The 23,805-nt window shown below is 44.3% G+C and overlaps 1 protein-coding gene across 3 annotated transcripts; it reads right to left on the reverse strand.

The window, feature by feature from the left end:
* Positions 1 to 49: 49 nt before the first annotated feature.
* Positions 50 to 23,572, reverse strand: LOC126536360 (F-box only protein 8-like). Of its 3 annotated transcripts, none has more exons than XM_055073950.2 (7): positions 23,347 to 23,572; positions 22,907 to 22,984; positions 21,359 to 21,488; positions 18,465 to 18,591; positions 17,823 to 17,941; positions 14,536 to 14,720; positions 50 to 1,202 (listed from the first exon to the last, which is right to left on the reverse strand). In XM_055073950.2, exons 2-7 carry the CDS (start codon positions 22,968 to 22,970, stop codon positions 1,003 to 1,005), a joined length of 825 nt encoding a protein of 274 aa, XP_054929925.1. In that variant the 5' UTR covers positions 22,971 to 22,984; positions 23,347 to 23,572; the 3' UTR covers positions 50 to 1,002. The 3 variants fall into 3 exon arrangements, with proteins under 3 accessions (XP_054929925.1, XP_050039249.1, XP_054929924.1); XM_050183292.3 differs by having other exon boundaries at positions 23,396 to 23,571; XM_055073949.2 differs by lacking the exon at positions 23,347 to 23,572 and adding an exon at positions 23,051 to 23,326.
* Between the last annotated feature and the right edge of the window lie 233 nt (positions 23,573 to 23,805).

Raw genomic sequence — 23,805 nt, forward strand, 5'->3', positions numbered from 1 at the left:
CCTTCATTTTCAAGTTTGTGAAAGGGTGATTAAAAGCACAACCAACATGTTCAATGAACAAGCTTTATTCATGTGACAGAACAATGTCCAATAAATAATAGATGCACCTGCTCTAGACTAGCAAGTTCAGTTCACTACAGCAGTATGACTAGCTCTTTCATGCACAATCTGCAAAAGCGCACTCAACCGCAACTGCCATGTGGCAAATAAGCAAAGTTTGTAAGCGAAGAGGGCAGCCCAGGGTTGGCCACAAGATTGCTCTATGTTGCGTGTCTGAAGATACCGCATATGTGTTAGCGTTAAAGTAGTCCAGGGCTTTTTTTTTTTTTTTTGAAAGCATGTCTGCATTTGTAAATATAGGGTGGTATCTTGCAGATATTGCCTTTGTCCGCAACTGGCCCACACTCCCCTGTGCTAGCCACACTAAACAACTAAGTTATTACTTAAAAGCCAACATGCCCCCCCCCCCCCCCCCCGTTCCTTTTTTTTGGCAGGTGCTTTGCTAGTAGTACCTGAGCAAGCACTTGTGGTGAGCAATGCAAGTTGTGACTACTAACAACTATGGTTCCAGAAAATGTTAGTACATTAAATGAATGTTCACATAAAAATGCTTGATGCAAGCATGTGGTTGGCATTACTTCCAGTTGCAGAGCATTTTGTGTGAGTACTGAGCAGAAAAGCGTTATGTGGTGGTGTCAGGTAAACTAGAGTTGACACAACTTTGATCTTGGCCAGTGGGCCTAGAGACAAACACTACCTGATGAGACCAAAACACTGACATGCACTTAACTCCTGCACTTAAAGACGTGGCCGTCACACAAATACTGAAAACAATATGAAATGATGCTACTGGTATGTGTCACAACCACAAACACAGCCAAGGGATGACTGTGCAACAAAGACAATAAGACGGATGAGACCAAAGGTGAATTTCAAGACACATGAGAAGGGTGGGGGAAAGACAGGAGATAACACAACTAAATTTTTGTCCCTGGACGGCCTTCAGTCCTCAGAGTTTGGGGCAACATGTCCACGCAGGTATACATCATCGTACAGGTGTCCATAAAGCTCATCATCTGCTCGGTGCACAGCCTGACGAACATTTCGAATAAACTCGCGCTTGGACATCTTGTTCTTGATGTGGGGACTGCTTAGGTCAACTGAGAGCATGATGAGTGAGAAGCACAGGATGTACACCATGTCTGCACAGGTAGCAGGGAAAAAAACGAATAAAAGTAAACAAATTAGTACTAAATTTATTACAGACATATTCTCAATAATAACAACCACATTTGTGAGCTAGAGTTGCCCATCACATCTTAACAATGACAATGCAGCACACAAAAGTTAAACACAGAAAAAAACAGTAAAACGGGGCATGCCACAACATAAAAGCTGTGCCAAAGCACTTGCATGAACATACTAATGTGATTACAAATATGAATGCAAAAATGGAGTTTGATGACTAGAAAAAGAAAATAAGTATGGATGACCATAAGCAGCCACACATACTACGCGCAACACAAATGGGTATTCAAATGTTTGATCTGTCTACCACTGACGCAAATTGCAATTGCGAAGCATGTTGATAAAAACCGAATGTCCCCACCGTAGCCTTTGTGGGCTTCCATTTGTTGCAGTTGCTGCTCCCTTACTGCTTGTTGCTCAAATCAACCAATCAACCATTTATTCACACAGTGTGTACAAATAACATGGATATGTGATTATACAGAAGGAGGTCCCACAGCACAAGCCTGCAAGAGGACCTCCTTTGTGTTTTGGTAGTGCAGCGGCAACATTTCGCTTCAGTACAGCAATGTTTCCAGTCTTTGTTTTTTTATGCTCAGGAAGACTGCCGGTGACACTAGCCGACGTGACACCAACACAACATATAGAACCTTTTCGCGCAGCAGTTTGCTCTAAAGAAACGAGATGGAGCTTTTGGCGGCACGCTGCCCATTGCCTCAGTGAAAGCCGCAGGAATACGAAACAATTACCGCTTCTACCTTGGTATACTGTGCCATCAGCTGTTGGAAATGCAACTGAGTGTTCACTGACGCACTGTGATCCATTCATGCTGCAAAATGTGTTATGATAGAGGGAAGACGTGCGCAGCAGTTGGCTGCAAAAATAATGAGTGGCATATTAAAGGGACACTAAAGGTTACCAGAAAGTCAAGTTAAAGTGGTAGAGCAATGTTCTAGAACGTCTAAGGCGTCAATATAATCGCGAACAGAGCTTTAGTAACCGAGAAATTGAGGTAAATGCATGACACGATTTGAGACCCCCCAGCGACATTCCGGTACTAGCCCGATGACGAAAGCACTCCTGATAATTTGTGTTACTAATACTCAACTACTCATATTAAAAATATCATTTCATTCGATTATAAGATGGAAGAAAATGCTACTTGGCTACGTCTGTTCGATTCGAAGAAAAAATAAAATTTTGATGTTACCCTTCAGTAGTATGGGTGGTCGAAAGGTTTCGTTTTCGCTCGACTCTGCACGCTCGACTCTGCGCCGCGCACGCTTTGGAGTTTCAATAGTTTCGTTATCGCGTCGTGCTGTGCAGGTTCTGCTGGCTCGCGAAACTTTCATTTGGAACAAGCAGCGAGAATGCCACGTCCATGTGATGTCGTGGGAAGCCCTCGTTGCTTTCCCGCTCCGGAGAGCCGGTGTCGAGGCCGCCGTCGTAGTACGCAATGACGCCAGCAGCGCGAGCCCTCAGCAGCAGGTCGCGCTCGTCAGTGCTCAAATCGCTGAGTTGAGCCCAGCATCGCGAGTCAATCTGTCGTTGTCAGGGTCCATTGCGACGAGCGTCGAAGTTTGCGTCATAGAATGAAGTACCAGCTCATGGTCGCGCGTTTCTCCTTCCGCTAGCCACCATAGTCCCGCTTTCGCTCTGCTGTCGGCTCTGTCTTGGCTCTGTTTCTGGCCGCGCGTTTGCGTTTTGCGCAGAAAAGCCGTAGCGCCGTCTGCGGACGCCGTTCTACTCACCGATGGTGCAACGTCACTATGAGACCATGATGTCAGTACTCCTCGATCGGAGGGCGGGCGATTTGAACTGCGCTAGAGGTACGCGGACGCTTCAGAACGCATTTTCTCTTAAAATAAGTCTCTCCTTGGCACGAAACAAGCGTTTCGAGGTTTTTGGGATGGTATTTCAACAGTCCACGTTGACTTAATAGTAACCTTTAGTGTCCCTTTAAAGAATGGAATGAATCTGCGTGACCAAGTCCACGTACCGCGGCTACATAAGGACTGACCGTCTTGCCAGCTTTTTGCGATGCATGGCTTTCGTCAAGGATTAAAAAATTCACTCATCCGTCGGCGTTGTCTCACTAACCTTCAAAGAAAGAAAGCATGGTATCTACGCACATCCACCACAACTCACATGTAAGCTTACGACCATTCTAATGCTAACATATCGAAAATAAGTGAATGGGCGCACACTTGATATAATGCGCCGAAGTATGGGTGACGGCGACTACATCGACAATGCACGAATGTTCGAAGCTGAACGTCTCATGATAGTCCACAGAATAAGTGAGTAACTGGTGATAATATATCTTTGTTACAACCTATTAAAAAGTGCAGGACACCTACTTTTCAAGCCTCATGCGCAGCAAGAACAAATGTACACAATTACACAATCACAAATACACAATCAGATAGTGTCTGCACTGAGGAACTTTACAGAGTCAGAAACATGACAAGCCGCTGCTTCAAAGTGGTAGCCAAATAAAATATGAAGAGTAAAATACATTGACCTTGATTTAAATCAATTCACAAACCAAAAGTTTGGACAGCTTGGAAAATATCTTTAGCCTTGCTTCTAGTACAAGCCCCATAAATGCTGCTCGTGCCATTTGGATAAGGCGTAATGAGCTCCGTGTTGACTCGTCTGTTGCTTGCTTCAGCTGCCTCCGAGTTCTCAATGGATGGGCATGACACCCTGGTGCGGCTCAGCAAAGCTTTGCTTCAGTGTATATCGTAGATGGTGACTGGGTGTCGAATCTTTGGCCATAGCTTCAGAGATCAAGCATTGTGGCGCCCGCAGGATCGCCGTGAAAAGGGTCTATATGGAGAAGTCATGCAGGGATTTCGCACCAATGACATCAGAGCGAGCACCAAACAATCCTAGCATGGTCACCAACAGCTGAGAAAATTTTGTTGCTGCAATGGAAGAAAGAAAAACACCTGGCATGTCCAGTTCTCTGTGCTTCTTCTCTGTGTTTTGGCTGGTCGACTCCAGCTTTGTTGACATCATCACTCAACGTTGAGTTACAAACACCAGATGATGCCGACAGAAGTGCCAACATCAAGATCTAGCATGTTCAGCCCTCATCTTTTTGGCTTGTCTCCTTGCTCCGCATTGATGCCAAGTGAGGCAAAACAAGCTGACACTAGGGGCTGCCTTTCTCACATCCACCACTACAATTCCCTCTCCTCGCTTCTTTATGCTCCACAACACCCTTTCCAGATTCTGCCACCCTCTCCACATCTCTCTTCCAATGACAGGTTTGCATAGGTAAGTGGTTAGAAGACAAACGACCATGAAACCCCACGAAAGAGACAAAGAAAGTTATCAATTCAATACAAACTGATAAAGTAACACAGTCAACTTCCGTTCATTCGACAGTCATGGGACCGACATAGTTTTCCCAATTCTACGGAGGTTCAAATTAAACAAGAGGCAGGAAAGAACTATAATACACATCACTGATTCATTTGACAGTATTTGCCCAATTCTAACATGCCCCCGAGTCAAATGTGCACCCACTTTTTCTGGTTCAAAGTAGAAAACTAACATTTTCAGTAGTGGCAATACCCATCAGCGTTTCAAAGCAGACATTGGAGCTGGCAAAACCTACTTATGGAGCACCTACTGCTGTGCTTCGAGTAGGTGTAAGGTTTCCACAAAAACACACGCAGGAAAACTACATATAATTTAGCGTTCTCTTTAATTTACATAACCATTTCCTCATAAGAACCAAGGGGAAAATGAGTGATTCACTGCAGAACACCATGATGGCAGCGGCAAGAACAATCGCAAGCTACCAGCTACATGAAACCACACAAAGAACATTAAAGGGGTATTATAAAGAAAAACATGTTTTGGCCAATTAAATACTCTTTAAAAACTAAATTTTTTTCAATGTCACAGTAATAAATAGATTATTAGAAGAGCAAATGAGGGTCACAATTACCATTATTAAATTTTTTGCTGAAACACCAGCACCGGCTTGCTGTCACAGATTTCAAAGTACTTTTTCATATTTAGGCCGTTACCGGCGAGTAAAAGTTCCTGAAATTTGCCAAGTACAGGCCTCCACTTTCTAGGATGAAATGTAGTACAACTTCACCAATGAATAGTTATCAAGGCCTGAGGAGTCGCTATCAAACTCTATGACATCACAACATGCTGGGGTGGGAACTCCAATGCAGGATCGCCACCTGTCTTTTGTTTTTTGCATCTTTTCTGGCTTACCAAGCCTCTTTTCACAGTAAGAGGTGCTCTTTTGTTATTTAGATAGGTAATTTACTGGCGTAGCTGAAATTACTTTTCTCTTTAATGTACCGTCGAGGAAGGACCACTTCGTAGGTTTGGTTTGCTGCACATTCCGATTTTTTATTATACAGTAAGACCAATGAGAAAATTTAACCCTCGTTAATTCGGAAATTGGGATAATTCAAGCTCATCCTTTGGTCCCGGCAGGTGTATGCATTATTTATTGCAATTAAATTCTCGTTAATTTGGACGTATTTGGCCGCACATCGGTTAATTCGGGCAAATCTCGGAGCTCGACGAGCGCGGAGCGCCGCAAATGTGCAAAGAAAAAGAGCAAAAAGCGGCGTTATCGTAAACCAGAACGATGCGGCGGATTTCGCATCACCATAGTGATCAGTGGAAATCGTACGTGAATGACAGCAACGCCAGAACGTCTCGTGCCTATTTGTTCCTTCAAAGCCTTCTTGCGTTTACTGCCGCGCTTAACAGCATTGGCGTAGTTGTCATACTGCGTAGTTGTCATACATGATGGCATCGATAGCGGCCGCGGTTTTGTCCGTGGCGGTTGTGGCAAACAATAGTTTCGCTTTGACTCAGTGCACACGTCGGCCGCATGCTTTCAACGCTGTATAGTCGCCATCCATGATCGCGTCGACAGCAAGCGCGGTGTTGTTCGCAACGGTTGTGGCAAACAGTAGTTTCACTTTTACTCAGTGTGAAGCTGGCGAGGATGAAGAGCACTGCCTACATTGCAACGGGCTGCGACCTGGCGACACTGGCGAAAAAAATAATCGGCATGTCCGAGTGGTAGTGAAAAGCGTCTCAGATGAAGACGCACGCCGTGGCTGTCCTGTGAAGGAAGTCGCGAGGCCTTCGCTGCTGCAAGCGCTAATCAGTCACAAGATGAGAATCGAAGCTTTTGCACTGGTTTTGTGCAACACAGAAACAGGATTTGCTGATTCATGCAGTAAATAAAAGCGTGGTGTTGATGTATTATGCATTTGCTTATTGTTTTCTTGATACGCTTGATAATTAGACATTCGGTTAATTCTTACATTTCTTTCGGTCCAATGAAATCCGAATTAACGAGGTTCTACTGTAAACCATAATCAGTGGTGTGAGCACATAATGTTCTTTATTCCGCGACTATTATGCGCTTGCAGGACAAGGCATATAGTGCTAGGCCACTTGCTCAATTGCATTTAACTATTTAATGTAATTCACATTCTTTGCCTACTTCAGCTGTATTGAGCTTATCTGCCTACCTAGCCTCTTACGCCAACCCAGTCACCCAAGTCATCTACGAGCTTGGACTGCCAAGTATATGCTTGTGGTTGTGACGCCATCATGGTCATTCCATAGCCGTTATTCTAGCTTCGTAATCTGACTCTCGACATGCTGTTGTCATCATGCTTTTTTCCCCGATCCCGTGCCCTAAGTTGTCTAATCAGCAAGGCCAATAGGTGTGTGCTTGAAGTCATGATACCGTTGTCGTCAGTCCAGCTTTGTCATCTGACTCTCGGCATGCCCTCGTCATCACGCCATTGTCGTCATATAGTTGTCATGCACTCATTGTCACACTGCTGTCGTGATGCTGTCATGATGCCATCATGATGCCGTCATGGTTGTTCCATCGTCGTTATTCCAGCTTAATGATCTGACTCTCATCATGCTGTCATCGTCACGCCTTCTACCCCGACTCAGTGGCCCAATTTGTGTAACAGCTTGGGCCACACATATGTGCTGGTGGTTGTGATTCATTTATTCATGTTACCCCTAAAGGCCCTCCAGGAGAGGGTATTACATGGGGGGAGGGGGGGGCGATACAGCTTTTAATAAACGCGATACATTTCAGTAATAAGTGCAATAAAACATAAGGCATAACACAAAAAGGAAAAATGAACACAAACAAAAACAGCAAGTTTTACACATTTCCGTCACAACGAAGAAACTCTTGGAATTTTATGATGTCAGTTTCTGTGGCGATGGCTGATGGTAATTTATTTCATTCGATGATAGTACGGGGAATGAATGAATTGGTGTAAGACGAGGAATGACACTTCATCGTTGTCATACCAGCTTCGTTATCTAACTCTCGTCTTACTATCGTCGTTCCCTTCCCTGCGGCACAACTTGTCTAATAGCTTAGTCTACTAAGTATGTGCTCGTGCTTGTGATGCAGTAGTGGTTATTGCTTTGTCATCATTCCAGTTTAGTCAGCCAACTCTCATAATACCGTTGTTCTCACACCATTATTCTCTTACAATTGTAAGGCATTCATTGTCATACCGCCGTTGGGATGTCGTCATGGTCGTTCCATGGTCGTTCCATTGTCGTCACTCCTGCTTCGCCATCTGATTTTCGTCGTACAGTAAAACCTTGTTAAACCGTACCCACTTAAACAGTAGTTTCGTTTTAAAAGTAGTAAAGTTAAATCCCCGACTCAGCGGCCATTGAACATAATGTGTTTTGTATCCGCATAAACCATACCAGCTTATTGCGTATGTATCGGTTAACACATAGTGTTTTCACTTTTCGTCATGCAAACACGGCTGTGTGTCATCTCCATCAGGCGGTCCGGCACAACAACAAACCTCAGAGATCAGAACAACGGCCTCCAAGCGCCCTGTGCATTTGCGCGTGAAGCCACATCAACGTCAACATCATTTCGGCGCCGTGCCAGAGTGCATTGTGGCATCGTGCAAACAAGGACTTGCGTCATGCCGAAGCTAGGATAAGAAATACGACGCCAGGTACTCGGCATAGAAGAAAAATTATACATCGTTCATGCTATCAAACGTGACGCGAAGAAGTCGGCACTGGCACGCGACAGGGATTTACTGTTGATTACGGTGTGTGGCATTTGGAATGCGAAGAAGTTGCTCGGCAGCGCTGCTGCGAATGCGAAGAGATGTCGGCTACAAGGTTTAACTTTTCGCCATCATTGCCTCTGTTATTGCCGAAGTGTCGACTAGCAACAGCTATGAAGATGACACGGAAAGCGACAGCACATGCGATTCAGGCTTGACAGTAGCAAAAGCTGCGCGTTACGTCAGCCTCATGAATGCAATCGTCACGACGAGAACAGCACCCTGCATGAAAAAGGCGCCTCACGATTTCTGCAGCGCTACCACCCACATGCACGGAGAACATCCAATGCCAACAAGGAATCTGCCATGTGAGTGTTTGCCAAGAAGAGGGCGCTGGCTGAAAAGCTGGCTCGCAGCTTCAGTAAGTTTGAGGCCGCTGTTGTCGCTGCTAGGCCGCCGTGGCATCAAACGAAAATAACACTTTTGTCGTGCGAAGTGAATAAATACTGCATATTTTTTCCCCTTTCATCGCACTCTCTCTTGAGTTCCATTTTTGACAGGTAAGTGGGCGATCTCGTGCAATTTCAGTTAAGCAGTACTACCACTTAGTACGTACTTTATCTGAGCTCCGACCAACTCCGGTTCAACGATGTTTCACTGTATCGTCATCACACCATCGTCATCATACACGCTGCGTGATATGATCGTTGCCGCACCTTTGTCGTCATGCACTTGTTGTCATTGTGTAGCCGTCGTACAGACATCGCAACGCCATTGCAATTGTTCCATTGTCGTCATTTGATTCTCGTCATGCCATCATTGTCACACCATCCTCGTCACGCTGCCATTTTACTATGGTCATCACTTCAGTAATGTCATTCCAATGTCGCCATGCCATCGTCATCACACCGCCTTTGTTATTCCATCGACGTCAATCCTTCTTAGTCATTTTATCGTAATCATGCTATCATAATTAAATCGTGATTATGCCACCCTTCTAATGCCTGTCGTCAGACAGTCACAATGATGCATCCAATATCATACAGTTGTCATCATGCCATTGTGGTCATGCCATTGTTGTCATTCCACCTTTGTCATCCAGTTGCCATCTTGCCATTGTCATCACACACTTGACATCACACACTCATCGTCATCCCATTTTCATCAAGTCGTCATTGTCATGTCATTGTTATACCATTGTAATCATTTAAAAATTGACATCTCATTGTCATCACGCCGTCGTCATCATCATGCCATCTTTACCATTCCATCGATGTCATTCCTTCTTCGTCGTTTCATCGTCATGAATGCGTCTACATCATACAGTCGTCGTCATGCCACCATGCTCATGGGCGACCTTGGCAATCGACTGCCATAGCAAAGTAGTACGATACCGGAATATCTTGCATATAGCCAAAAAAAACGGAAGTCTCAAAGGGCCCTCACACATGTCAAATAAACATCACTTCAGGAAGAGGAGGAGGATACAAGCTACGGGCGGATTCAGCCTTGCAGAGATGCGCCGCCAATTGCTTTACCCGAGCCTCTACTTCTACCATGTGAGGATTAAATTATGGGGTTTTACATGCCAAAACCACTTTCTGATTATGAATCACGACCATGTGAGTATAAACATGCATATTGATAAGCAGCTCATCTCAGCATACACTTCACTCCATATCTAATGAGGCTATCTGCTACATTATGCAATTGGTGAAGTTGCCATTATATTTGGCAAACTTCACCACTCATTGAATAGATTGATATCTATAGGTCGGTCTAGGTTGGTATATATCGGTTGGTTGGTATTCTTGCAAGAAGATCAATTCCTCCACAGTTGTACACTTTATATTTCAGTTCATCAAGCAGAGTCTTGTGCTTTCCTACATCAATGTGTTTCTCACCAACGCATTCAGTTTGCCCCGTCCATGGTGACATAGAATAGAACATTAATTGCTGGAATGCCCAGAATGACATCAGAAATACAGTGTGTCACTACATTGCTCGAATGCTAACCACATTACCGTCAACAGTCATTGTAAGATGAGTTCTGCCATAGTTTTTTTTGCTAGAAGCTTTACCAAATAAATAGTTAACAAAGAGAATGAACTGCAGCCTAGTACACGATCACCGTGTGTGTGGTTATAATGCCCAATGCTAAATTCAACTACCTCAAATTCTCTTGAAAGAAAATCATACAGTGTAACAAATAAAGTTGCAAGCAACAGGAAAGTACAGTGGGCACTGATTACCTTTTTGCCAACAGAGGGTCATCGCGCATCAGCCCTCAAAGCGTAAAGCTACTGCATTGAGCATGCAGTCGCAAAGCCAGCATGGCCACCCAGCTCATTGTAGCCTCACACATGTCGCACGGTTGGTATGTAAAAAACAGGAATCAATTCGATTCTGTCAGCCGTCACAACGGCAGTCCCACTGGCTTAACATTGTGAAAGAATGTGGCCAATGAATGCAGTGGCGCCACGCTTTGTATTCTATTGTGTAGCAGCTTCCCCATTTTCGCAACACCAAAACAACCTCGTAGCACAGCAGTGGCACAATTTACGTAAAAAAGACCCCCTTGGGACAGCATTGAGCAACAAATTCCAGTCGGTGCAGATTGGCACAACTTGCACGACGTTCCCACAACTGCATTACAGATTCCAAACAAATTAGAAACCTGATATGCACCCGATTTTTTAACAACAAATATTTCACACGCCTGTAATCCTGGCAATCAAAAAAAGATTACACTCACAGAATGGAAATTTAATTACATTTAATGCCCACTGTCATCACTCTCTGACAGCACTTAAAGGGACACTAAAGGCTACTATTAAGTCAACGTGGACTGTTGAAATACCATCCCAGAAACCTCGAAACGCTTGTTTCGTGCCAAGGAGAGACTTATTTTAAGAGAAAATGCGTTCTGAAGCGTCCGCGTACCTCTAGCGCAGTTCAAATCGCCCGCCCTCCGATCGAGGAGTACTGACATCATGGTCTCATAGTGACGTTGCGCCATCGGTGAGTAGAACGGCGTCCGCAGACGGCACTACGGCTTTTCTGCGCAAAACGCAAACGCGCGGCCAGAAACAGAGCCAAGACAGAGCCGACAGCAGAGCGAAAGCAGGAGTATGGTGGCTAGCGGAAGGAGAAACGCGCAACCATGGGGCTCTACTGGGACTCTTGCATTGCCCAGTGGGCGCTGCGAGGATGGATGGATGGATGTTATGAGCGTCCCCTTTGGAACGGGGCGGTGGGTTGCGCCACCAAGCTCTTGATACTATGCTGCCTAATATCCTACCTAGGTTAACCAATGAAAAAAGAAAAAAAAAAACACTATGAACTACCGCGTCCAAACTTTCTGATCCCCTATTGCGAAGTGTGCTTTTGTACGTCTCCGTCTTTTGTGGTTTCCCTACTTTTCTTCCACCAATCCTCCAATCGCCTCTTACTAATGTCTATTGCGGACCTGTTTGCTTTACCACTGCTCCCGCTGAACCCAAGAAAGGTGCTAAAAAGCGCCCTCTGTCCTAAAATGGGTCGTACCAAATCTAGTAGCGATGCCAAGCTCGGTCGTCTGCTTCGGAAAGCACGTTTACAATATGGACCCGCCACTTTCGGTTGTGTTGTAGCACGGCCTGCTGCGTATATCGGGCGCTGAAGATTTTTTCAGGGGTGGCACGCTGCGTAAAGGCAAGAAATTATGCAGTGCCGAATACGTGTACGCCGTTCAAGAATTAGGCGGCGAAGTTTTAGCACGGTGTCAATCGCAAGTGAAGCGAGTCGCGTACTAAGTGGAACTACAGGTAAGGTTTGCACGCTAGCTGCTAGACTCAGGCGCACAAACACGAGGAAATGCGTGCTATAAATGAATCCACAGCAGCGATGCGCAGACATCATGTGTACGGAACTACGTACATCACGACGGTACGCGCCGCGATGTACGAACTGCTCAAGCGCACGATCGTACGCGCCGCGACGGCAGCGGTCTTTCGACATGCCGCCAAACGGTGGGCCTCCTGCAATCTTTGTTGACTGCATGCCGCTAAACTGATGCAATGGATATGAGCTCGCACGTACATGCGAATCGCGCTGTAGCGCGAGCTTGTGCACTGCTCGCTTGATGTAGCTTTTAATGACAGCGCTCGAACATCGATGTGCTGCAATCAATACTGCCTTGCTGCGCTGCTTCAACGTGCTGGCTTGAGATCAAGGATGAGCGCATTTAACTCTCTTAACCTGTGCTGCTCGTAGTGGAGTAGTGAATTGTCATCGAATGAGCCCGACCATTTGTGCTCATTTGCACACACTTCGCACTCGCAACAGGGCATAAAAAAGTGCGAATCGACGCAAAACTCGGCCTAGAAACGTGCTTCGCCACAGCCAGGGCTCAATACGACCCAAGATGGTACGACCCAGATGTCGTTTCCCGCACCGCCACCAGGCGCCGCTACTATACCTCAAACTCCAGCGCAAGACGCCCATAAGCTGGTACTTCATTCTATGACGCAAACTTCGACGCTCGTAGCAATGGAACCTGACACCGACAGATTGGCTCGCGATGGTGGGCTCAACTTCAGCGATTTGAGCACTGACGAGCGCGACCTGCTGCTGAGGGCTCACGCTGCTGGCGTCATTGCGTACTACGACGGCGGCCTCGACACCGGCTCTCCGGAGCGGGAAAGCAACGAGGGCTTCCCACGACATCACATGGACGTGGCATTCTCGCTGCTTGTTCCAAATGAAAGTTTCGCGAGCCAGCAGAACCCTCACAGCACGACGCGATAACCAAACTACTGAAACTCCAAAGCGTGCGCGGCGCAGAGTCGAGCGCGCAGAGTCGAGCGAAAAAGAAACCTTTCGAACACCCATATTACTGAAGGGTAACGTCAAAATGTTATTTTTTCTTAGAATCGAATAGACGTAGACAAGTAGCATTTTTTCCGTCTTGTAATCGAATGAAATGATATATTTAATACGAGTAGTTGAGTATTAGTAACACAAATTATGAGGAGTGCTTTCGTCATAGGGCTAGTACCGGAATGTCGCTGGGGGGTCTCAAATCGTGTCATGCATTTACCTCAATTTCTCGGTTACTAAAGCTCTGTTCGCGATTATATTGACGCCTTAGACGTTCTAGAACATTGCTCTACCACTTTACCTTGAGTTTCTGGTAACCTTTAGTGTCCCTCTAATCCCTGTCTACAAAGTATTCTTCATTCAGGTGAACATTCAAGCGTGAGAGGTAGTGCTTAAATGTTCACGTTACAGCCTCGTAGCCGTCCTGTGAGTTTATTTAATTAGCTTCCATAATCAAAGACAAAGCTGCGCACCATCATCACGCTATGCGGAGACTCGTTCTGTTGCTATCTTGTGATGTCAGTGATGGCGATGATGCTGGCAACTCTGGCTCTGACGTTAGGTTGTTGTAAAATGCCATGAACGCAGTGCGTTCACAACAGAATCTCAGAAATTATGTGCTTGGATTTGCCTTATATCTGCGAACCACCAGGCGCATGTGTTGTCTGCTTAGGTGCTATTTAAAGGCTGTTAAAAAATTTTTGACAATTACAAGGTCTGAAGCTTTGCCAAGATTGCTCAATAGTAATATATACTACTGATCTATAATCAATTTATCCGAAGTAAAATTCCATTGCAGTTTGCCTTTAATTCAGTTCTTCCTGAGGCATTATCATTACGTATGCCATATTAAAACCTTCTGTGCTTTGGACGATTTAGCTTCGTCCATAAGTTTCCCGTAAGAACAGCCAAAGACAAGCACAGCTCGCCAGCAGTACTTTGCATTTTCTAGCAATGCCATGGATGAGCCTAGCTTTGTCTCAGTGCTTAGTTGAGCTTTCGATAGATGGCAGCACATAATCCATGAGAAAGCACAAGCAGAAGTGAATTTATTCTTTCTGAGGAGGTAAAGCGTGTTGGCAAGTGAGGTTTTCAGAAATAATGTATCCACTTATGGTCACAATTCGGTATAATAGTGCAGCACAGAAGGGGTTAATCCCTTCCGTACTGTAGGGAATGACGAAAAGCATACCAAATTTCTGAGAGATTTCCGGAAACACGAAATCATGACGACTTTACTCATCATCATCGGCTGTGTCAATACAAATTCTGGTGACAAATACACCTGTCAGCATTACAGAAAGGATTAAGAGCTCCCTGTGGAATCAGACCACCCTATATGCAAACTCACCTGAGCTAAGGCCCAAGTGAGGGTTGCACTTGCAGAAGCGTAGTGAGAATTTCTCCAGCAGTGTCCTGAGGTAGCTGTTCTGTGTGTTAGGTGCCTGCAGGCTTTGGAAGAAGCGCCGCAGTGCTTCCGGCAAGTGCTGGTTCTCAAAGTTTTGGAGCTCCACCAGGTGATCCAGGACCTGCCGCCTGCAGCCACAGCATTGCACAACTGCTACCAAACTCTGCTAGTGAACTACTAGTGTGGTGCATTGATAACGATTTGCTCCACAAGAGGGCTTTGATGCATTCCTGTTTAATCCTTCCTACTTGTCATTTCTCTACAATCTTTCATTTACACTTTTCACTCTGGGTCTACAATAGTGTGTTAGTGAAGATAAAATGCTACTACTGCTAGACTCTTTCTCATCAACGGATTTCCGAAACCTTAAAGACAGCTCCCAAACACAGCAAAGTTTTGACCACAGATGCCATGATGAAGATAATTAGGATCAAATGCAGCTCAGTGTTGTGATAAAGCAAGTCAACACCAGCCATAAAATGGGTGTTGGCAAAAGCGTTGCCAAGTTGCTTCATCTATCAGATATTTCCCATTTCAATACCTAGTTGATGCTCCCTGTCAGTTTCTTTTACCCAACTTCCCATTTATTACCTTCTTCCTCTATGTTTATGGATAGTGCCAGCATCTTAACACAGTTAAAACTTCATACTAACGAAACTTGATTTTACGAAGTTCCCAGTCTAACAGAAAAAATTTCCATTTCCCGGCAGGTACCCACAGCGTTCAATGTTATCATCAACCCAAATTAACGAAACTAAGTTGGTCAAACTCAATTTAACAAAGTTTTTCCTGAAATAAATTAGTAAAATAAAGTGGTGATTTATCTCTAATTTTGACACAGACGAGATTTTCTTCAAGCGTGCACTTTAAAGCTATCGCATTAAAACATCTAGGCGTCCTAGTCCCGGTCCTAGCTTTATTTTGATGAGGCTGCATGCTGCACATCTGCACAGAACAGTGGACTCTACACTGCCTCGGTAGAGGTGGCGGTGGTTGCTTTCGTTATTTCATGGTTTATGCGACAGATGACTAGATTAGCGGCAAATACGACGCCGCGGTAGCTTTTGCATGTACGTCACTGCATTACAATATTAGACTTCGACGGACCGAAAAATTCCTTCCTTGATTTTATGAACTTCCCGATTGAACGAAATAATTTGAGCGTGGTCATCACTTCGTTAAATCGAGCTTCAACTGTATGAGGTCCAATGCTTGTGTCAAGCTGTTACTCTACTTAACATCCACTACATTCCATTTCATACAGAGTAGGCGACGATACGAAGGCTAGAAAGACTCCCCTTGCTGCTCGGATTCATGACTAAGAAATAGTGCATCAGATATGAACAAAAGATGTAAGTGTACGCCTCATGTAACTAAATGTAACATCATCTTATACTTTTATGTTGCGAAATGTAACGTAATTTATCCATGAAAAGCGTGCCAGATCTGAACTTACTTACCACCAAACAAGTAGAGTGACATGTTTCTGCGACCAATGGCCACAGTACACCACTTGCGCTTGCAACCAAAACATAGTGCGTCGCATACCGGAGGCACAAAGGTGTACAAAATGATACAAGGGTTGTACCAAAAGTAATGCAAAAGATGGTGTAATTTTTCTATTTAAGGCAGTACTTTTTTCATACTCAACATGTTTGTAGAGTAAACCTTTCTCGATAATATATCAAAATAACTTTTCTCTTTCAGTGTAGGTAACTAATGGAATCCAAGCAGAAGCAAAGGGCTGTTATTGAGTTTTTGACCAAGGAGGGGTGCAGGCTCTCTGACATTCACAGAAGACTACTGAATGTTCACGGAGATGACACCATTGACAAGAGTAGTGTGCAGAGATGAAGGAAAAGCTTAAAGTAGTGAAAACTAGCATTGAAGACAAACCATGCAATGGGAGACCATCAATTGTGACCGGCGACACGAACCGTCACTGAGTAGATGAACTGATTCGTGCAGGAAAAAGAGTCACAATCTGTGAGCTTTGCTATACAACTGAGCTGTGGTGACAGTGTCACAAAAAAGGTAGAAGACTTAGAAAATCAAAGTATGTGCAAAGTGGGTACCTTGACAGTTAACACCTGATTTGAAAGAGAAAAAAGTGAAGGTCTGCTCTGGCTAGCTGGAAGCATTTGAAGCCAACAAAGGCAGATTTTTCTCTAATCTGGTTACAGGAGATTAACGTGGGTGTATCTTTATCATCCAGAATCGAAAAACAATCCATGGAATGGCATTATACTTCTTCTCCAAGGCATAAGTCCAAGAGCCAGCGATCAGTACAGAAAGTAATGACAACTGTGCTTTAGGATGACAAGGGTATCATTCTCCTTGACTTTCTGGAATGTGATCAAGCATTGGGTTCAACACTGGCACCAATGCATCTCTTGTGATGGAGGCTACATTGAGCAATACATGTATCTTTGTATTAAAAAAGAGTTGCTCTACAATGGAAAGGAGAATGATGGGTGTAACATTAAGGGATAAGAAAAGAGCAGATTGGGTGAGGGAACAAACGTGAGCTAATGACATCTTAGTTGAAATCAAGAAAAAGAAATGGGCATGGGCAGGACATGTAATGAGGAGGGATGATAACCGATGGTCATTAAGGGTTACGGACTGGATTCCAAGGGAAGGGAAGCGTAACAGGGGGCGCGGCAGAAAGTTAGGTGGGCGGATGAGATTAAGAAGTTTCTAGGGACAACATGGCCACAATTAGCACATGACCGGGGTAGTTGGAGAAGTATGGGAGAGGCTTTTGCCCTGCAGTGGGCGTAACCAGGCTGGTGGTGATGATGATGATGCTCTACAAGGATGTAGTATTTTAACAATGTGTGTCAGATGAAAAAAGTTATGCCAACTTTTGCATCACTTATGGTACAACCCTCACACGTGATTTGACGTAACCTTTCATCCACAAGTTGGAGTTGTAACACATTATGCAGTTATTCCATTGAAAGTGTCGCAGATAAAAAGCAGCTGAACTGTGAAAAGCATGGCGTGAGACTTTCATGAATGCACTACTTCCATAGCTTCCACAGCTTTGCCTGCCAAGTATGAAACAGAATATAGGGTGTCTTGTCTGTCTGCAATACTATATGAACCTTAAGACCAAATCTGCCAACGTGCTTTTCTGTGCCATATCTACACAGAATCCTGAGAACCTGTTTCAAACGCACACACACACTCTCACCAACTCAGACATCACGTAAATCACTGCCTACCTTGACTCCAAGTACAGCCGAGTTTGGCGAGAGTTGAGCCGCTTAGTGTTGTGCAGGAACCTGGCAATCTCAATGGGGACATCTTTCACGAGCCGCTGAGAAATGAAGTATTGCATTCCCTGCAAAGTTGCACCGAGTAATTTATGTCAACAAGCTGAGAAATGTATCTAGCCAAGGACTATATTAATACAAATGCACTATCAGAAGCTGTCATTTCTGCAATTTCAACCTGATGGGGCATCAAAAATGTGGCCAAACTAAACAATGCTCAAATTAAAGGATGTGCTCGACATGCACAGTTGCCTTTTGTGACTTCTGAGCATGCAGATGTTGTAAGACAGGTCACTACTAACAAAAAGTAGGCTGCTCCGCACTGTCTGCAAGGTAATCCGTGTTAAGAAAGCAAGGAACAATTACTACAACAGTATTTTTGAAATTATGGTTTCAGGTTCAACGGTTGGATGACTGTGCTTGCTGCTATCAATGTGATTCGAGTGTTACCTGTTTTTCTGGACACAAGTTCACCCAATAAGAAGTTAAAATTTTTAGCTTGCACATTTGGCAATGTTTGGTTCTTCATATTCATTACAGCATGTCAATACATTTGGAAAAATAGGACCTGCGGTTGGAGGCTCATCTCACCAGCTCTGCATCTGCATTGAATGTGATTGTTCCCTCGTCGAGCTGCAAGTAGAGCCGCCGATAAGAGAAGCCAGGCTCCTTGGGCATACCATAGATGCTGGTGTAGCCCCACTGGCTGATGCACAAACTGCACAGAATGTGAGCGACAATGTTACACAAGACCTACCATACCATGGTGCTTTTTGCTAGGGGAGAATTCATAGGGTTCATTACTTTCACATGTGTAGCTGTGTTTCAGGGCATTTATCTGGCTGTAGCCAAACTGTGCAAATTCAAGACAAAGCATTCTACTTCTACAGAACTTCAAAGCACATTCATGTGCCATTCAGTGGACAAATACGGATACTTAATTGGACTAAAGACTGACCCTGGCAGGCACATGATCCACGGTACCCTCAGAAACTGTCAAAACATATGTAGAGCGCTGACCAGGCCAATGTGCATGCATCTGTAAAGTTAATATAACAACTACTCCAGCCATAGGTGCTGACTATGGGGGGCTCGGGTTCTCAAGCGCCCTTCAAAGTTTTCTGGCCCCCAGATGGGGTCACAAATCTTCATGCCAGGCAAACAAAGCAACAAGCCAGGTATACAAAAAAATGCAAGCTTGGTGTGAGACTTTTGGAGCACAAAGGGGCTTGGATGGCTATTTTTAAAACTCCCTAATGTGTTCTCTCAGCTGGGGCAACGTGGATGGCAATTCCCTGTCTGTTGCTTCATCTTTACTTTTTTTTCTTTTTTCTGTGGTGCACTCACTGTAACCGTTCAAGGTTGGCATCTGACAAAGGTGCTGAAAAATGACAAAACAGCATTACCAGGATGTGTGGGATGCATTAACAACTGCTGCTACGCCCTTTTCTGAAAGACTGGCAGGGTGCACATGCGCTCGAGTTTTGTTCAGGAGTGACTCAAGATCATGGACAACTAACTGCCTGATGGCTGGCGTTTGTAGATTTTCATGCACGTCTATGGTATCACAGACAGCACACAACAGTGGGGCCTTTGAACACCACACGAGAGAGTGAGCAATCTTTCATGTGAGGTTGTGAGCTCCCTGCTGCCTGCAGTGGAATAATACCTGGCTTGTATGATCATGGCAACGTTGTCTAAAAATTGTGAATGGCTTTTTACTGTGTTTAAAAAGCATTGCCGTGCCACTTAAAAGGTACACTAAAGAGAAACGACAAATCATTTCACATTGATAAAGTGTTCTCCAAAAACTCTGCCTTCATTAATTTAGCGGTAATAGGCTGATTATTGGAAGAGAAATTGAAAGTCAAAGTTCAGTTTTTCTAACTTTGCCCTGAAACCCAAAGGCCGGTATGTCAATGTGACGTCACATTTCAAGGTATTCTTTTTTTTCACATTTGGCTTTGTAGTTCAGCAAAAGCTTTTGAAACTTACTAAGTTTAGTGTTTGGCTGGTTTAGAATACACAATGTGGTTAATTTTTGCTGATGAAGATTTCACTAGGCCAAGCAGACAGTCTAAATCTATGACATCACAGCAAGCAGTTGCAGAAAAACTTAAGATGGCGTCGCCACCTGTCTTTCGTTATTGCATCTTTTGGCTCACCAAACATCTCTCGTGGTAAGAGTGGCTTTTTTTTTTGGCATTGTAGAAGGCTAATTTACTAACGCTGCTCAAATAATTTTTGTGCCCCTCTAAGCACAGAAAGGCTTCTTTTATAACCCTTCTTTACAAAGGTCGCATCTCAGCACAAAAGAATACTGCTCACTGATAAGCCAACAAACAAGCACCCCACACAACAATGTGTACACAGGACGAGAAATTTAATGTTGCAACGCACAGCTGCAATCAGCTCCTGCCACAAAAAAGAGCAAAAAAAAATAAAAATTGTAACTACACCACGCGCACAGACAGTTAACTGATGCCCAATTTATGAGGTTCAACATCCTAAAACAACACTTGGGCTCCGTGAGACGCCATAGCGAAAGGCACTATGTTAGAGAGTTTTAGGTTAGGGGACAAAAGCAGCTTGCATGCGCAAGACTACGGGCGACTGTGCATACGCAGTATCGTGGCCCCTAGTTCTTGCGTATGCAAGCCACTTGTGTCCCCTAATCTAAAACTCTCTATTATGTTTTGACCACCTGGGGTTCTTTAAAACGCATCGTGACAGGTATGATCTTCAGTGTTGTATAGTATAAACTCTTCCACATGCTTCTTAATAATTTCAGAACACCAGACTTAGCATTATCTATATCATTGTGACGACATGACAGAGAGATAAACTGGCCAATGTCGTACAGCAATAAGGCTAGGTGTGATGCCATTCTCTCACTCACAATAGAGGAAGCGAGAGCACTGTGCACATTTATTCTGGCTGCACTTGTGGCAGCTGCACTGACCACAGGAACAGAGTGAGACATGCGTCATGAAATTGACTCGTCCGGCTCCTTGGCCCGAAAACTGGTTCACAGAAATGAGTATCACAATAAATCAAATAAGACGCTCTGATGCTTGCCAGTATTGTTTCTAGGGTTTAAGAAATTCATACTTTAGGTCATAAAAAAAAATTACGTGTTGAAAATGTCATGTCAGTACCCCATTAACGTTGTGAGGGGGAGAAAAAAACCCAGGGTACTATGTCAACCAAATTATACATTTAATCAAAAAGGACATTTTCACTCCCGCATGAGGGCCTTGTTCAAAGTTAAAAATCCTTTAACATGCACATAAACCCAAGTATGTGATGAGCATTTTCGTATTTCACTCCTATCAAAACGCAGCCACCGCAGCAGGGAATCGAACCTGCAACCTCATGCTCAGCAGCAGAATCCTGAAGCCACTGAGCCACCGCAGCGTAGTCATAAAGAAAGGCTACAAAAAGAATGGCACTTCTGCTCAATAGAGATCAATGAAACCAGTCACCTGTGCCAGAGGACTTCATCTTGGGCAAGGTGGGTCCACACACACGCTGCCAAGCAGAGGTCAGTGGCATTCAAGTGTGACAGCACTGCAAGGCTCAGCTCTGGTGGCCAGCTAGCAAGATCTGGAAAGCCTATGGACGCATCATGAATAAGGTTTCAGTACTTGTTCCTGGGCATGCTCAGCCTGCTAAATATCAATTCACAAACACAAATAAAAACTCCTGGGTTTCAAAATGGACAACAAACAGGAGTCAGATAAAAAGTGAATTGTGGGTTATTTATATTATTAGCTGCACAGTGGGTTATGAAGCCACCATAGTGAAGGGCTCCGAATGAATTCACCCAATTCTAACGTGCACCTAATTTGCATAGTGCAAGAGCGTTTTCGCATTTTGGCCCAATTGCAATGGAGCAACTGGAGCCGGGATCGAACCCGCAAACTCGTGCACAAGAAGGATTAACCGTGAGCGAGCATTTAGCCTGTTTTCTGCCCTACACATTGGGCAAAAAAAAAAGGGGGGGGGGGTTAGAAAGGTGGGAGCAAGGGAAACGAATGGTACACCATATACATGAGGAGAAATAAAAGGATACAAACTGCTACAAGCATTCACACAGCCATTGATCACAAAAAACTCAGCAAGTTCTGAGAATAGGAGAATCAAGGCTAAGAGGTTTGATCTCATTCAAAGACTGGCAGCAACTTTTCAAAAGATGTTCGAAACCAGTGTGATGTTAGTGCTATTTGATGTGCAATAAAGGTGCTCTTCTTCATGGTAGCAGTTATCAGTAAAAAAAAAAATTTTGGGAATGATGTGGCGACTAAAAAGATGCAGTCAGCAGCTGACAGATGAAGCACTCAAAAATCAAGCACAGCATCATGCCACTCAACAGGAAACTGTGTGTTAAAACATCAGTGGAAACAAGGTATTAAAATCACATCAAGCAGCACTGAGGCTTATAGCTTCTGTTTAAAACAATGGCACTGCATTTTGCAGTTATTAAATACTGACACTATGGAACCACAAGATGTAGTAAACCACCATGCATAGAAACAGGCACTCCTCTAGCTTTTAAATGGAGATGGGGCTTGCATGCGTCAACAGTTAATAACTCTGCCACGTTTGTTTAAATACCCATAAAGAAGTCTGCACAAGCGGCCTGTTCAAGCAGTACAAAGGAAAACGCGCGTGCATTAATTTTATCATGTAACCAAGCAACTTCGCAGGCTCGATCAACCAATGCTGTGTTTACTGTCCAAAGTTCAACACACCATGCAAGTGCCCCACTTTCCTGAACATGAGCAAACACATGCTAAAATGCTCTGAGCGCACATTGCCGGGCGCCCTCTGGGCGTGTAAACAGCGATACCACCGCTGCTTTCTAGGTGTGGTGTAATCGTTGGCAGTATGCGAAACTAGGTTCGAAACAGTGCTTACTCGGACAGCTGCTGGATTATTAATGCAAGATTCGCTGTTCCACTGAAATTGGGCGTCATAAACCTCAAAGATTAATAAACATGCGCGTTGCGGGAAAAGGAAAACAGACTTGCCTTCGGTGTTATCATCCTCGTTACCTTCACCGTTTTCTTTCACTTTCTTGAGCACTTGTCCCATCGACAAACGCTCACCTAAAAGTGGAACGCACGGCATGCGTTAACGATCATGCCGCTCAGACAGCCCAGGCAGGCACTTACGATGCATGAGAAAGCACTTTTCACCGTTAAACCGCGCAGAGGTTCAGCTATCAGACTGAACGCGGATGTTTAAATGCGGTCATACTAAACCAAGTAGAACGCATAATATGCCTTAATTCAGGCCGTGAACATAGCGCAATGTACACTGACGGCTCACGAGAAGGCACTTCCCGCGCGGAAGCCATGCAAATGCATTTATACGTGTGATCGCGAGTTCTTTAAAAAAAAAAAAAAAAGAAAGCTGTCATATGAGCAAAGCAGATGCAGTCAAGACCAGGGACGAGCACTCGACGTACCCGCGTTTCCCCCTGATTTGACGCGGGTCAAGAGACCGCGAGCGCTCACCAGAGGACAAGTTTTGTTGAAGTTTCTCTGCGCATTCGTGATAAAGGGTGGACAAATCGGTGATAATACTAATCAGGCTTTCTTTCCATAGCAGAGAACTAAATTTTGAAGCCGATCATTACGGAGGGGAACTGAAGGACTCGCGAGGAGTCGCTTGCGTTGCGGCCACTTACGAAAGTAATTCTCGCTGATGAAATAACACTTTGTATGCGCTTGTAATACTTACATTTTAGTTATGTTGATTTTGAATTATTAGTTATGTAATAAAATTACAATTAGACTTGTTCATATTTCGGCATAAAAGTAAATTTAGCGTTATGTGCATATTTTAATAAAATTAATTAACTGTCAAGCCATTTGGTAGTTAAATTAACAAATATAGCGTATTTTATTTACTTAAATTTTTACGT

Source organism: Dermacentor andersoni, chromosome 4 (assembly GCF_023375885.2).
Source record: "Dermacentor andersoni chromosome 4, qqDerAnde1_hic_scaffold, whole genome shotgun sequence".
Taxonomy (NCBI): domain Eukaryota; kingdom Metazoa; phylum Arthropoda; class Arachnida; order Ixodida; family Ixodidae; genus Dermacentor; species Dermacentor andersoni.